Source organism: Macaca fascicularis, chromosome 10, assembly GCF_037993035.2.
Source record: "Macaca fascicularis isolate 582-1 chromosome 10, T2T-MFA8v1.1".
In the NCBI taxonomy this organism is placed as follows: domain Eukaryota; kingdom Metazoa; phylum Chordata; class Mammalia; order Primates; family Cercopithecidae; genus Macaca; species Macaca fascicularis.
Genome location: NC_088384.1, coordinates 26,054,776 through 26,070,607, shown reverse-complemented (window position 1 = coordinate 26,070,607; position 15,832 = coordinate 26,054,776). Strand labels below are relative to the sequence as shown.

Genomic DNA, 15,832 nt, shown 5'->3' with positions numbered 1-15,832 from the left:
TTGGCTTTAGAGAATGGTTCTCCTGGTTCTCAGGTCTTTAAGCTTATACTGAGTTACACCATCTGTTTCTCCAGCTTGCAGACAGCATAGCATGGGACTTCTCGGTCTCTATAATCATGTGAGCCAATTCCTATAATAAGTCTCCTCTTACTTGCTTATATATATCTTACTGATTCTGTTTCTCTGGAGAACCGTGACTAATACAGGTACAATGCTGGATGTATCAGTAGTTTGTTTTGTTTTATTGCTGAATAGTATTCCATTGTGTGAAAATATCACATTCTGCCTATCTTCCTGTTGGTAGTCAGATAAGTTATGAATAAAGGTGCTATGAAGATCCCTATACAAGTGTTTTTGGAGATACAGGTTTTCATTGGATAAGTATCTAACAGAGGAATCACTGCATTATATGAGTGTGTGCTTAACTTTATAAAAAACTTTCAAACTATTTTCCTAAGGGACTGAACGTTCTTTACCATGCTCAAAATCTATTTAACGCAACATTCTCCAGTGATACAGAAGTAATAGGATGTGTGTATACAGACAGAAAGAGACTTATTGTAAGGAACTGGCTTATCATGGAGACGGGCAAGTCCAAATCTGCAGTGTGAGCTGGCAGGCTCGAGACCCAGGATAGCTGGTAGTGCAGATGAAGTCTGGAGGCAGTCTGCTGGGAAATTCTCCCTTCCCTGGGGCATCTGATCTTTGTGTTCTATTCAGGCTTTCAACTGATTGGATGCAGCCCACCCACGTTATGGGGAGCAATCTGCTTACTCGCAGTTTACTGATCTAAATGTTAATCTCATTCCAGGACATTCTCCAAGATGAAATTAATCATCACACATCCACCTCTTGTCATCTTGGTGCTCATACACATCTCCTTACACCACGATTAATCTCCAATAAAGACGATAACAAGGTCATACTTCCATCTAACATGATACAACTAGTCTGCGTACAATGGAAAATGCATGGATTCTTTTCCCAGAGGAGGATGCAAAGTCCTTGGATAACGTTTGCTCTTTTCTTCGACGTCCTGCAACTTAAATACTTTCATGTAAAGTTAATATTTAAATGCTACACTAGGAAGTCAGTATATCTTCTGTTACATGATAAAGGGATAAGAAGGGGGAAAGAAAGCAAAGATATTTGTTTAACATACACACACACAATAAGGGGGAACCACTCATGACAGTTGCAGTCCTCATTCCTCTAACTGGTCACGTGGTTGTAGCTGGTATTCATTACTGCCATGCATTATGTGATCCCTTTACCATCAGTAAGCACCTCAGTGGGTCATGGTTCTGTATCTGGTGGGATGACCGAAATCATTACTCCTGAAAGGTCTGGGACATTCATAGCCCCACCTGAATTGGGTTATAGTTTTCCCTTGACTTTAATGACAGGCCATAGTAATAGTGGGGGGATACCCTAGGAAATCTCCTGTATTCCAGACACGCTCTTCCTTATCTCTCTAGTGTGGATCCCCTTGGCAGTCAGGCTCAGTCACTCCAGCCCACACAAAATCTCCCTTCCCTGGCTGTTGATTCAGAGGCATAGGGGACCCAAGGCATTGTCTGTCCTCCTGAGCAACTTATTGGAGTTCCGGCTGCCTTGTATCCCTGCTGACACTTGGGGTTGTCAATATTTAACTTAGCCATTCTAGTAGTTGAGAAGGGGTATCTTAGAGTGGCTTAATTTACATTTACATGATGACCAATGATGCTGCATCCCTTTCATGGGCTTACTGGGTGTTTATATTCCTTTCTTGTGAAGTGTTCATGTGTTGTGATGTGTTCAAATCTTCCTTGAGTTCTTTTATTGAGTTGTTCTTCTTTTAACATCGATTTGTAAGAATTTTGTTTGTTTCTTTGAATGCAAATTTACAAGGCATTTTTTCTAACTTAGGTTTTATGATATTTTACCCCAGTCCATGGCTGGTCTATTTTTCTAACAGTGTCTTTTGAAGAACAGAAGTTCTACATTTTGATAAAGTATAATTTATCATTTCTTTCTTTACCCTGCCTAAGAAATTTTTTACATAAAGATTTTCTGTGAAGATATTCTATATATACTCTAGAAGCATTATAATTTTAGCCTTCACATTTAGTTCTATGATAATCCTTAATTTAATTCTTTATAAGGTGTGAGGTAACAATTCCTTTCATCCTTTTCCCCATATGGATATCAGCTTTCCCAGTATCATTTGCTGAAAAGACTTAAATTGACTATATAAATGTGGATATATTCTGGGACCCTATATTTCTGTTCCAGTGATTTAATCTAATGCCACTAAATTATATAACCATATTAATCAATCTAATGCATTGATTAAGATTAGTATGGCTATGTAATGAGTCTTGAAATTGGATAGCGTTAAGGCCTTGAACTTTATTCCTCTTCCTTAAGATGTTTTGGGTATTCTAGGTTTTTTGCATTTCCATATATATTTTAGAATCAGCTTGTCGGTTTCTTTAAAAAGGCCTGTTGGACTTATGATTGTAATTGCACTGAATCTACAAATTAATTTGAGGAGAATTAACATCTAAGCAATACTAAATCTTCCAATCCATGAACTGAGTATATATTTCCATTTATTTAGATCTTCTTTAATTTCTCTCAGTAACATTTTATAGTTTTTAGCATATTGGTCTTGTATGTCATTTATTTATTTATTCCTATGTATTGATAGTTCTTTGTTATTACAAACTGACTTGTTTTTAAAATTCCATTTTAAAATTGTGTGCTGTGAGTTTATAAGAATTTCATTGGTTCTTATCTAATGACCTAATATCCTGTGGCCTTGCTAAATTTACTTACATATTCTAGTAGTTACTTTGGATTTGACAAAGATAGGATTTGCCAGGTAGGTAACCAGATTGAATAGAATCAGTTTTAATTCTTCCTTTTCAATTTGGAAAACCTTTATTTCCTTTTCTTACTTTATTGCATTGGCTAGGACCTCCAATACAGTGTTGAAGAGGAGTGAGATTACATATTCCAGCTTTTTTCTTATCTGACATGCATTGTATTTTGTTTATCTCACAGCTCAGAAAGGCCTTACTGACCGTTCTTTCTGAAATACATCTTCCTCTTTTTATCATTATCTCAGCATCATATTTAATTACTATATATTCCTTGTTATAAATTGTATGTGTTTATTTCTTTGTTGTTTGTCTCTTACACTAATCCATAAGCCCCGTATTGGAAAAACACTGTTTTCACAATTACATCCTCAGTGAGTAACACAGTGACTCTTAGTAGATACTCAGCAAATGTTTTCTAGAATTAGTCAATATTGGGAGGAAGTTTTAGCAGTTATGCAGTCTCCTCTCCTTCCTAGTGTCTTAATCTCCTTGGTAAAACTGAGGACAAGTATTTTTTCTCGCAAGAAAATTTTCATGTTTCTCTTTTCACCTTTCTAATTTTTAGGAGATTTCAAATTTTCTCATAGAAACCACTTATATTTAATACTTTCAAAAGCTCTTAACTTACATTTTATAAAAAGCAATACAATTCTTTCTACTAATTTTTGAAAAATTATCGTGATGGCAAATTGGGATAGTTTGCCTTTCCTGGGTGTTACATACACTAAAAAGTTAATATTCAGCATTTTGCAGTGGTTCAAATATAGAAACAAAGTAAACACATTTCATAGATATCTACTAAGCAGGTGTTAGGCCACTATTTTTTACTCTTTAAGATCTGGAGAAATTGCAATGATGAAGTGAGCTTGTTAGGCAAAGTATTTCCTTATTTTTGCCTCTTATATTTTGCCCTAATCTAGGCCATGCTTCATTTGCTTTTTATATAATTTAAGGCTGATGAAGGTAAGTTGTGTTCAGCCTAGGACATTTAGGAGGTCCTAGTGATTTAGGATTTAGCCAAAAGGCAAATATCTTTCTTCCTGCTGCTTCATTTTAACAGCTCCATTTAAACAGCTGATAGAAGGTAAGGCTTCAGTTTATGTGCACACAGGAGGAAAATAATATTTTGTGTTTCCTATAGTGTGTTAAACTAAGTCCTTGGCTTATTCTACCGACCGACAATGGAAATTTCCTTAAAGAAGTACATAAACACATTCTAAGCTGGATGTTCATTCATTCAACTCCCTCTTTCCCTCATCTCTCCTCTTTCTGTCCTCTTCCTTCCTTCTTTCCACCCGCTTCCCTCCCTCTCCTTGTACCTATTCTCTCTCTTCTACCTTTTTTCCTTTATTCTCTCTCCTGAGCTCTGTCTTTGTCACAGTCAATCCTCTTGTGCAAATGTAGTAGAGAATAAAACACCTGTACCCTATGCATTGCAGCTTACATTGTAGTGGGAGAGGTAGACAGTAAAGAAGCAAATATAAACATGTGATAATTTTTGCTCATCGTAAGTGCTACAAAGTGTTTTGTGGTGTGTGTGTGTGAATGGATGCGAGATAGACAGCAGGACAGTGAGAATGAATGAGAATCATGAAAGGCCTCCTCAAGGAAAGGGGTATTTTAAGTGAGCTAGTGAGCTGTTCGTCTAGAAGATCCAGGACAAGTGTGTGAGACAGTGGGAATAGCCGGTAAGAAACCCTGAGAAGGGAATGAGCTTGGTATTAGAGAAACTGCAGTACAGAAGCTTGGCCTAAGTGAAGTGAGCTTGAGGAGAGCACTGTGAGATGAGGCCAGAGAAGGAAATGGTGACTCTAGAAGGTGTGGGTAGGGTGTGGGTAGGCTGTGGTAAAGAGTTTCAGTTTGATTCCAAGTGTAGTCAAAAGACAGTGGTCCATGTGTGGTATTATTTCATTTTGTCATTTAGACATTTTGAAAACATTTCTGATTTGATCAAAATACTTAAGTTCAAATTCTCATGTTAGTTTTCTCTTCCAGAAATAGAAAACGAAATATATGTGGCAAAAACTGACAACATTGAAAAAAGATGAACAAATCTACAATTACAAATGGAGAGTTCAACACTTCACTGTTGATGATGAATAGAAAAAATAGACAGGTGGCCAGGCGTGGTGGCTCATGCCTGTAATCCCAGCGCTTTGGGAGGCCGAGGCGAGCAGATCACCTGAGGTCAGGAGTTCAAGACCAGTCTGGCCAACATGGTGAAACCCCATCTCTACTAAAAGTTCAAAAATTAGCCAGGCATGGTGGTGGGTGCCTATAATCCCAGCTGCTCGGGAGGCTGAGGCAGGAGAATTACTTGAACCTGGGAGGCGGAGGTTGCAGTGAGACAAAATCTCGCCATTGCACTCCAGCCTGGGCGACAGAGCGAGACTCTGTCTCAAAACAAACAACAAACAAACAAACAAAAGAGAATAAATAGACATTCAGTAAAGATTCAGAGGATGATCTTTTATTTTGATGTATTTAGGGGGTACAAGTGCAATTTTGTTACATAGATACACTGCATAGTGGTGAACTCTGAGCTTTTAGTGTACATTGTACCCAGTGTGTGATTTTTCATGGCTCACTCCTCTCCTATCCTCCTGCCTTTCGGAGTTTCCAGTGTCTATTATTTTACTCCCTATGTCCACGTGTACCCGTTGTTTAGCTCCCACTTGTAAATGAGAACCTGCAGTATTTGACTCTCTGTTTCTGACTTACTTCACTTAGCATAATGGCGTTCAGTTCCATTTGTGTTGCTGCAGAGGACCATCTTGAACAACTCTATCAAGCCCACTTGGTTTAATTGCCTTTGTATTCTTTTAAATGAAACACTCCACCCTACAAGAACAGAATGCACATTTTTTTCAAGTGCCATACAGCATTCACCTAGATAGACTAAAAGTTTCAATGCATTTAAAAGCATTGAAATCATACCAAACATGTTCTCTGACCGCAAACAGAGCTAAACAGAAATCAGTGTCTGAAAAATCCCCAAATACTTTGAAATTAAACTACACCCTTCTGAAGGACTCACAGATCAAAGAAGAAATAACAAGGGAAATTAGGAAATCCTTTGAAATGAATGAAAATCAAGAAACAATCGTTACTCTTAAAATCAGAATACTAACATACAAACAGGTAGAGATGTATCCTTCCCATTTGCCTGCTTCTTGAATTTCCTACTTCCTGCCTATGTTGGGGTCATCGCAGTTTCTCCATGGGAGGAGCGTGGCTGTGCTCCCCCTGCAGGTGTGCGCCTGACCCTGGTAAAGTCTGGCTGTGCCTATTTAACTAGTACTCTTTGTCATTCTACTCTAGTTTGAGTGAACGAACGCTTACCATTTTCAAAGGCCATATTCCAGGAACTATGGAGGGGAATTTATGGATCAGTCACAGACCAGTTCAAGTTACAAGATCCTTATGCTAATGTTAATTAAAATCTCATCACAGCCACTTCCTTTTACAGTCCCACCTGGGGAATTCTGGTCCACTTCATCTCTATGTGGTAGACTTTGTGAGTCTTTTTCTTCAGTTCCTTTCTGCGGCTTCTGTTTCTGCGAACTCTCCATGTAATTGTTTTGACTTTTTGGAATTTTATAATCTTCAAGTATCTCTACCTTCAGTCTGGTATCAGCTTGTTCTATTTAACTTTGTTTATCTAGGCGTGACCATTAGGCATTAAGCTAGGCACTAGGATTTCAAATGGAATGGGAGCCTTATAAATCAGGTAACTAATTAGTGTGTGGTAAATATTTTGACAGAATGTTGGAAAGGCTGAGTAAACAACCATTCATTCAATGCACATTTTTTGACCACCTACTGTGTACCAGGCATTGTGCAATAGGGGCTGTCTCATCAGAGAAGACTTCAGAGCACAGGCGGCCTTTGAGTTCAATTCTGGTTATTTTAGGAATTTTCAAGATACAGAGAGGGGTGTGATGTTCTAGGCAAAGGTATTTAAAGGTGAGGCATGTAGTTGTGAAGGAGTAAAGAATGACCTGGGAGTGGGTAATCTTCTCTGGCACTAGGTATTTGGTAGGGACTTGGAAATAGTGAGTAAGTGGCAAGAGAAGGGACTAGAAAGGTTTGGAAAGTTCTTTTTGGAAGTTTTTTGTTTTTGTTTTTGTTTTTGTTTTTTAAGGGAGTTTAGTCCTATTTTAGTGGGCATAGTGTTTATTAGTGTCTTGGTGATTCTCACCAACACTTTCATACTGTCTGTATCTCTTATTCCTTTGGTTGTTATTTTGGTCACTACAATGGTCAGCGGCTCCAAGTGACGGTGGCGAAAGTCAGCCCTGTTGTATCATACTTTTGTAGAAAGTATGTAGAAAGTGGGGGGTGGGGAGGGGGGAACATCAATAGAGAAGGAATCCTGAAGCAATGAGCCAAGTATGTGGTATTTTTCTGCCCAGAGTATTTCCTTCTAGGAATTAATTAATTCACTAGTTTCTTGAATTTTTTTTTAAAAAAAGTAGAGGAGGAAGAGGTTGAGGTATAAACACATTGCTTTGAAAACACCCTTGTGGGATAAAATTTCAATTAATTGCCCACCCTGAAATTTTTTATTTTTTTCCTTTAGGTTTCTTGCTATTTAAAGATTTTTGTTTGAATGAAATTAATGAAGCTGTACCTCAGGTGAAGTTTTATGAAGAGGTAAGAAGTAACTGTTTTACTGATGCTTTTCTTTCAAAAGCATATTTAAACTGTACTTTGGAACATATTAAGACTACTCAATATCTTATAAATATTTAGAAATTCATTGAAAGTAATTAGTAGTGCAAAATATAGTATCAAGTTTGAGATGCTAACAGGTATAAAAAGCTGAGCATGCCATAAAAGTCGCATTCTTAAAGGCTTCAGAGTGCTATGGAAGCAGTGAGGGACAGTTCCAGAGACAGGAGGCTCATCCAGAGCTGCACCAAGGAGCGCCAGGTATTTTAGTTTCTGTGGAAGCGTGCTAGTTCTGGAGATGTGAGCAGAGGCAGAGGACTGCTATTAGCTTTGAAAGAGATACTAGCCCAGGTTTTCTGGTCATACTGGATTGACAAATTGGATATTTGGTTGGGGGTGTGATGGGGCACTCAAATGCATGACCGATTTTCCCCATACGACATTTGGTGAAATCTGAGGTTGCAGGGGAGCTGAAGAGAGAGGCCAGAAACTTCTGGAAGGCACATTGAAATCTCCTACAGCCTTACAGTGCCTAGGAAACAGACCTGCTGGAGGCTGGAGGCTGGAAACAGAATGGGCGAGAGGTGAAAACCTTAGAGGAAGTGGTCTGGTGACATTGAGTGTCTACAGCTACGTTTCACCCAGGGTGTCTGTTGATTTCAGGTGTAGCAGGCAGATGAGCATCCAGGCTTGGCTGCTTCTGGGAGACAAAAAATACAGAAAAGGTTTCTGGAGCTAGAGTTTAAAAATAAGACTAGAGGAGAGCCCCACATATGAGATTAGTCACCCTCTCAAAACACATGCCAAGTTTTCAAGCTGAGTGGGGTGGGAGGCCAAAGAGCTAAGCTGAAAACTTGTTACGGGCAGAACTGAATCCAGTGCTAAGGAAATAAAAGTCTCTCCTTGAACTCCATGGAGGGCATGCCTTAGAAACAGGGTCAAGGGGCCGGGCGCGGTGGCTCACGCCTGTAATCCCAGCACTTTGGGAGGCCGAGGCGGGCGGATCACAAGGTCAGGAGATCGAGACCATGGTGAAACCCCGTCTCTACTAAAAATACAAAAAATTAGCCGGGCGCGGTTGTGGGCGCCTGTAGTCCCAGCTACTCGGGAGGCTGAGGCAGGATAATGGCGTGAACCCGGGAGGCGGAGCTTGCAGTGAGCCTAGATCGCGCCACTGCACTCCAGCCTGGGCGACAGAGCGAGACTCCGTCTCAAAAAAAAAAAAAAAGAAACAGGGTCAAGGCAGAAGCAGACGGGGTCCTACAAAAATGACAACCCAACCTAGCGCCATCCCTTATTGGATGATGAGCTCCCTCCTTACCTGCTTACCAGAGCACAAAGGGAACCCTTTTCTGTCTTTTTTACAGGTAGGCAATAACATTATATAAGGACTGTATAGTGTTTAGCATACAGTAAAGAATTATGAGACATGCTAAGAAGCAAGATCATGTGAATCATAAGGCGATAAAAGCAGACCAGCAGGTGAGTCAGATATTGGAGTTAGCAGACAATAACTTTAAAATAACTATGAATCATATGTTCAAGAAAAAAGAGAAAAAGATGGACAAAATAGATGAAGGGATACATAATTTCAGGATAATTTGAATTTATTATGAAGACTTAAACACTTTAGAACAGAAAGTACTATATTTGAAATTAGAACTAATGGTTCAGTTCAATAGCAGATTGGTTAGATAGTTCAAGACAAAATAAATAGGAAGGCAGGTCAGTGGATAATCTCAAACTGAAGCACAGAGAAAAGGAATCAAAAAAAGAAACAGGAACATTAGAGACACATGAGACATTCTTAAACACATGTAGGTTTGGAGTTTCAGAAAGAGGAGAGAGAGAATAGGGCAAAAGCAATATTTGAAAAGATAATACTAAGAATTTTACAGGCTAGGCGCGGTGGCTCACGCCTGTAATCCCAGCACTTTGGGAGGCCGAGGCGGGCGGATCACGAGGTCAGGAGATCGAGACCATCCTGGCTAACACGGTGAAACCCCGTCTCTACTAAAAATACAAAAAAATTAGCCAGCTGTGGTGGCGGGCGCCTGAGGTCCCAGCTACTCGGGAGGCTGAGGGAGGAGAATGGCATGATCTTGGGAGGCGGAGCTTGCAGTGAGCCAAGATCGCGCCACTGCACTCCAGCCTGGGCAACACAGCAAGACTCCGTCTCAAAAAAAAAAAAAGCCATGGTGAACGGTGGGGAAGACACAATACTTTTAAAGAGCAACAATTTGACTGACTGACATCTTAAGAAAAATGGTTTTTAAAAAAGACAGTGAGGCTGGGCACAGTGGCTCACGCCTGTAATCCCAGCACTTTGGGAGGCCAAGGCGGGCAGATAATAAGGTCAGGAGTTCAAGACCAGCCTGACCAACATGGTGAAACCCCGTATCTACGAAAAATACAAAAATTAGCCAGGCGTGGTGCACGCCTGTAATTGCAGCTACTCAAGAGACTGAGGCAAGAGAATCGCTTGAACCCGGGAGGCAGGAGTTGCAGTGAGCTGAGATGGTGCCATTGCACCATGGTGCCTGAGTGACAGAGGGAGACTTTGTCTCAAAAAAAAAAAAAAAAAGACAATGAAATGGCCATCGTTAAAGGAGAGAGAGATAATTGCCAGCCTAGAATTCTATTCCCAGCAAAAATTTCCTTCAAAAATGGGGGACGAGGAGGTGGAGGAGGGAGAGCGCCCCGGGGCCTCCCCTCCACCCACCGCCCCCTCCCACCACCCGGAGCTGCAGCAGCAGCGACTCATGAGAGCACAGCTGGAGGACAGATTTGATAATGGGCTGCATTAAAAGCAAAGAAAACGAAATTCCAGCCATTAAATACCTGAAAATACTCCAGAGCCTGTCCGTACAAGGGTGAGCCATAGGAGCAGAACCCGCTGCAGTGTCACCATGTCCGTCATCTTCAGCAAAGGGAACAGCAGTTAATTTCAGCAGTCTTTCCATGACACCATTTGGAGGATCCTCAGGGGTAACACCTTTTGGAGGTGCATCTTCCTCATTCTCAGTGGTGCCAAGTTCATATCCTGCTGGTTTAACAGGTGGTGTTACTATATTTGTGGCCTTATATGATTATGAAGCTAGAGCTACAGAAGACCTTTCATTTAAGAAGGGTGAAAGATTTCAAGTAATTAACAATACGGAAGGAGACTGGTGGAAAGCAAGATCAATTGCTGCAGGAAAGAATGGTTATATCCTGAGCAGTTGTAGCGCCTGCAGATTCCATTCAGGCAGAAGAATGGTATTTTCGCAAAATGGGGAGAAAAGATGCTGAAAGATTACTTCTGAATCCTGGAAATCAATGAGGTATTTTCTTAGGAAGAGAGAGTGAAACGGCTGGTCGTGGTAGCTCACCCTGTAATCCCAGCACTTTGGGAGTCCAAGAGGGTCGAATCACCTGAGGTCAGGAGTTCTAGACTAGCCTGGCCAACATGGTGAAACCCCCGTCTCTACTAAAAAAAAAAAAAGCAAAATTAGTTGGACGTGGTAATCCCAGCTACGCAGGAGGCTGAGGCAGCAGAATCACTTAAACCTGGGAGGCGGAGGTTGCAGTGAGCCAAGATCATGCCACTGCACTCCAGCCCAGGCAACAAGAGCAAAAACTCCATCTAAAAAACAAACAAAACAAAACAAAAAAATGAGAGAGTGAAACTACTAAAGGTGCTTATTCCCTCTCTATTCGTGATTGGGATGAGGTAAGGGGTGACAATGAAACACTACAAAATTAGGAAACTTGTCAATGGTGGATACTATATCACAACCAGAGAACAATTGGATGCTCTGCAGAAATTGGCAAAACACTACACAGAACATGCTGATAGTGTATGCCACACGTTAACAACTGTGTGTCCAACTGTGAAACCTCAGACTCAAGGTCTAGCAAAAGATGCTTGGGAAATCCCTTGAGAATTTTGCGACTAGAGGTTAAACTAGGACAAGGATGTTTTGGCAAAATGTTAATGGGAACATGGAATGGGACCACAAAAGTAGCAATCAAACACTAAAACCAGGCACAATGATGCCCAAAACTTTCCTTCAAGAAGCTCAGATAATGACCAAAAAAAAAAAAAAAAAAAAGACATGGTAAACTTGTTCCACTATATGCTGTTGTTTCTGAAGAGCCAATTTACATTGTCACTGTATATATGTCAAAAGGAAGCTTATTAGATTTCCTTAAGGACTGAAGGAAGGAGATGGAAAGTATTTGAAGCTTGTACAAATGGTTGATATGGCTGCTCAGATTGCTGATGGTATGGCATATATTGAAAGAATGAACTATATTCACTGAGATCTCCGGGCTGCTAATATTCTTGTAGGAGAAAATCTTGTGGGCAAAATAGCAGATTTTGGTTTAGCAAGGTTAATTGAAGACAATGAATACACAGCAAGACAAGGTGCAGAATTTCCAATCAAATGGACAGCTCCTGAAGCTGCACTGTATGATGGGTTTACAATAAAGTCTGATGTCTGGTCATTGGGAATTCTACAGACGGAACTGGTAACAAAGGGCAGAGTGCCATATCCAGGTATGGTGAACCGTGAAGTACTGGAATAGGTGGAGCAAGGATACAGGATGTCCTGCCCTCAGGGCTGTCCGGAATCCCTCCATGAATTGATGAATCTGTGTTGGAAGAAGGACCCTGATGAAAGATCAACATTTGAATATATTCAGTCCTTCTTGGAAGACTACTTCACTGCTACAGAGCCATAGTACCAGCCGGGAGAAAACTTATAATTCAAGTAGCCTATTTTATATGCACATATCTACCAAAATATGAAGAACCTGTGTAGAGTTTCTACAGGGATCAAAAGAAGAGTATCTTCTTTACTCTGCACGTTTTTAATGGTAAACTGGAATCCCAGATATGGCTCCACAAAACCACTTTTTTTTCTTCAAGTATTAAACTCTAGAGTACCGATGATGAATTTTCCAACCAATTTCAGGGTCCAAAGAAAATAGAGCTAAGATACTGATGACAATGTGGGTGATAGCATGGTAATGAAGGACACTGAGACTACTGCTTATAAATCATTTCCTTTCTTTTCTTCCCCAAAGTCAGAATTACTCAAAGAAAATTGTTGTTATAGATAAAACTTGAGAGATAAAAAGCTATACCATAATAAAATCTAAAATTAGATTTTAGACCGAATAATTCCATTCCAGTTTTTTAAAGTTTCTTGCATTTATTATTCTCAAAAGTTTTTTCTAAGTTAAACAGTCAGTAGGCAATCTTAATATATGCCTCCTTTTGCATGGACATGGGCCAGGTTTTTCAAAAGGAATATAAACAGGATCTCAAACTTGATTAAATGCTAGACCACAGAAGTGGAATTTGAAAGTATAATGCAGTACATTAATATTCATATTAATAGAACTGAAAAGTAAAACAATAAATTTTTCACTTCACTCCTTTTCTGAAGAGTTTGGCTTAGAATAATGAAGGTAACTGGAAAGTGACTTAATCTTGTGTGACGTTGCATTGATTTTTTTGTTTTGTTTTGTTTTTTGAGATGGAGTCTTGCCCTGTTGCCCAGGCTGGAGTGCATTGGTGCCATACCGGCTCACTGCAACCTCTGCCTCCCTGGTTCAAGCGATTCTCCTGCCTCAGCCTCCTGAGTAGCTGGGATTACAGGTAGCACCCTGTAATCCCAGCTCCCTGAGTAGCACCTGCCACCACACCTGGCTAATGTTTTTGTATCTTTAGTAGAGACAGGGTTTCACCATGTTTTCCAGGCTGGTGTCGAACTCCTGACCTCATGATCTGCCCGCCTCGGCCTCCCAAAGTGCTGGGATTACAGACGTGAGTCACGATGCCCAGTGACTTTTTAAGGCAATATATAATTGAAACTGTACTATCCAATCCAAGGGGAAATCTTTTAATCTTTAGATAACATGCAGAGTAAGACCCAGCATTTAAAAAGCCCTTTTGAAAAAATAGACTTGGTACTGTGAGATATTGCTAATATGTCCTTATGGTGATGGGTGCCACAAATAGAAAATATGACCAGATCGGGGACTTGAACGCACTTTTGCTCAGGTTGAAATAGATGAACAGAGGCCGGGCGCGGTGGCTCACGCCTGTAATCCAGCACTTTGGGAGGCCGAGGCGGGCAGATCACAAGGTCAGGAGATCGAGACCACGGCGAAACCCCATCTCTACTAAAAATGCAAAAAATTAGCCGGGCGCGGTGGTGGGCGCCTGTAGTCCCAGCTACTCAGGAGGCTGAGGCAGGAGAATGGCGTGAACCCGGGAGGTGGAGTTTGCAGTGAGCCGAGATGGCACCACTGCACTCCAGCCTGGGCGACAGAGCGAGACTTTGTCACAAAAAAAAAAAAAAAGAAAAGAAAAAGAAAAGAAATCAATGAACAGAGAGAGGAAACTGTATTTAAAAGAAAATGTGAAAATTTTACAAGAAGAGAGATGGAATGTAATGTTTAGTGTTGATGTCATGGAATGACAAAATGACATTGCTGGTGTTCAGAGCTCCTCACTTAGCTATCTTCTGAGACTTTTAAGAGCTATAAAGTGTAACTAACTATAAACTAATTTTTCTTACACACTAAATGGGTATTATTTGTTCAAAATAGTGAAGTTGCGGCTTCACATTCATTCCAGTGGGATACGGCTTTTATGCAAAACATTTTTAGAACTCCAGTTTTCAAATCATGTTTGAATCTACGTTCACTTTTAAAGTCTGCTTAATGGTGGTCATTTTTTCCCCTTTAGAATATATTAAATAGTTGATTTGGGGAGGAAAACTTATTCTGAATATTAACAGTGGTTAAAAGAGGACAGTTTTTGCCCTGAAGTGCAAAAGTTAAACATACAAAATAAGACTATTTTTAAGAGTCACTCAAAAATTTCAAAATACAAATTTGAATAGCAGCATTAGTGGTATCAGTGTCTAGCAAAGGAAAAATTGAATCTAATAAATAAAATGAAGGTCTGGTGTGTATGTTATAAAATACTCTCATACAGTCACACCTTAAATTAAGCCTTATACTAGGTTTCTCTGTTTTCAGGATATAATTCTTAACTATCATTATTTACCTGATTTAATCATTAGATTTGAAATTCTGTGCCATGGCATATATGTTCAAATTCAAACCATTTAAAAATGTGACAGATGGACTTCATGTAAGTTGGCAATGGTTCTGGTACTAAAAATCGTAGTTGTTTTTTCTGTTTACGTAACCTGCTTCGTATTGACTCTTTCTACCAAGAGGGTCTTCCTAAGAAGAGTGACATCATTATTTCCTCTTGTCAACAACTTGTGACATGAGATTTTTAAAGGGCTTTCTGTGAACTATGGTATTGTAATTTTTCTAAGTAACAAAATTATGTTTATGTACTAAATCTGATCAGGAAAGTAAGCCAGGAAAAGTTGATGGTATTCATTAGGTTTTAACTGAATGGAGCAGTTCCTTATATAATAACAATTGTATAGTAGGGATAAAACACTAACTTAACATGTATTCATTTTAAATTGTTCTGTATTTTTAAATTGCCAAGAAAAATAAACAACTTTGTACATTTGAAGAGTTTTTCCAACAGCTTTTCGTCTTCAGTGTCTTAATGTGGAAGTTAACCTTTACCAAAAAAGGAACTTGGCAAAAACAGCCTTCTAGCACACTTTTTAAAATGAGTAATAGTAGCCTAAACTTAACATTTTTATAAAGTATTATAATATTGTTTTGTGGATAATTGAAATAAAAAATTCTCATTAAAAAAATGAAGTGATGTAAAGATATAGTTAGACAAACAAAAGCTGAGGGATTTGTCAATAGTGGACCTGCATGACAGGAAATACTGAAGGGAAGTACTTTAGTCAGAAGAATAATGATCCAGATGGAGATGCAGGAAGAAATGGAGAGCATGAAGGGTAAATATGTATGTAAAATGTAAATGAATATTGACTGTATAAAACAATAATGTCGTGTTTCTCGAGCTTAAAATAATCTAGAACTAAATTTCATGACAGTAGCAGAAAAGGCCGGGGAGGTTTATGAAGTTAATATTTTAAGGTTCTAGGATTATTGGGGATTAGTGTAAGTAATAATTTTAGTATAAGTAATAATTTCCATTGGATTGTAATCAGTCAGGGATGTTTATTTTAATTTCTAAGGTAATTTATATAAAAAAAGTATATATAGCCACGCACTGCATAATGATATTAGGCCAACAAAAGACCATGTATATGCCAGTGATCCCAGAAAATTATAATACTGTATTTTTACTGTACCTTTTCTTTGTTTGGATATACTTACCTTTG

General features: G+C 39.4%; 1 protein-coding gene and 1 pseudogene across 4 annotated transcripts in view; both read left to right on the top strand.

Annotated features, from left to right (window-relative positions):
- GRK3 (G protein-coupled receptor kinase 3) overlaps positions 1-15,832 on the top strand; it is a 165,582-nt gene that overhangs the window by 75,390 nt on the left and 74,360 nt on the right. For all 4 annotated transcript variants that reach the window (XR_012418916.1, XM_045364309.3, XM_065522342.2 and 1 more), the window contains one exon: positions 7,450-7,523. Coding sequence is in view for 2 of the 4 variants with exons in the window: in XM_045364309.3 (XP_045220244.1) it covers positions 7,450-7,523 (74 nt within the window). In the remaining 2 variants the exon portion in view is untranslated. The remainder of the gene's footprint in view (positions 1-7,449; positions 7,524-15,832) is intronic.
- Positions 10,213-12,426, top strand: LOC102141542 (tyrosine-protein kinase Yes-like; annotated as a pseudogene).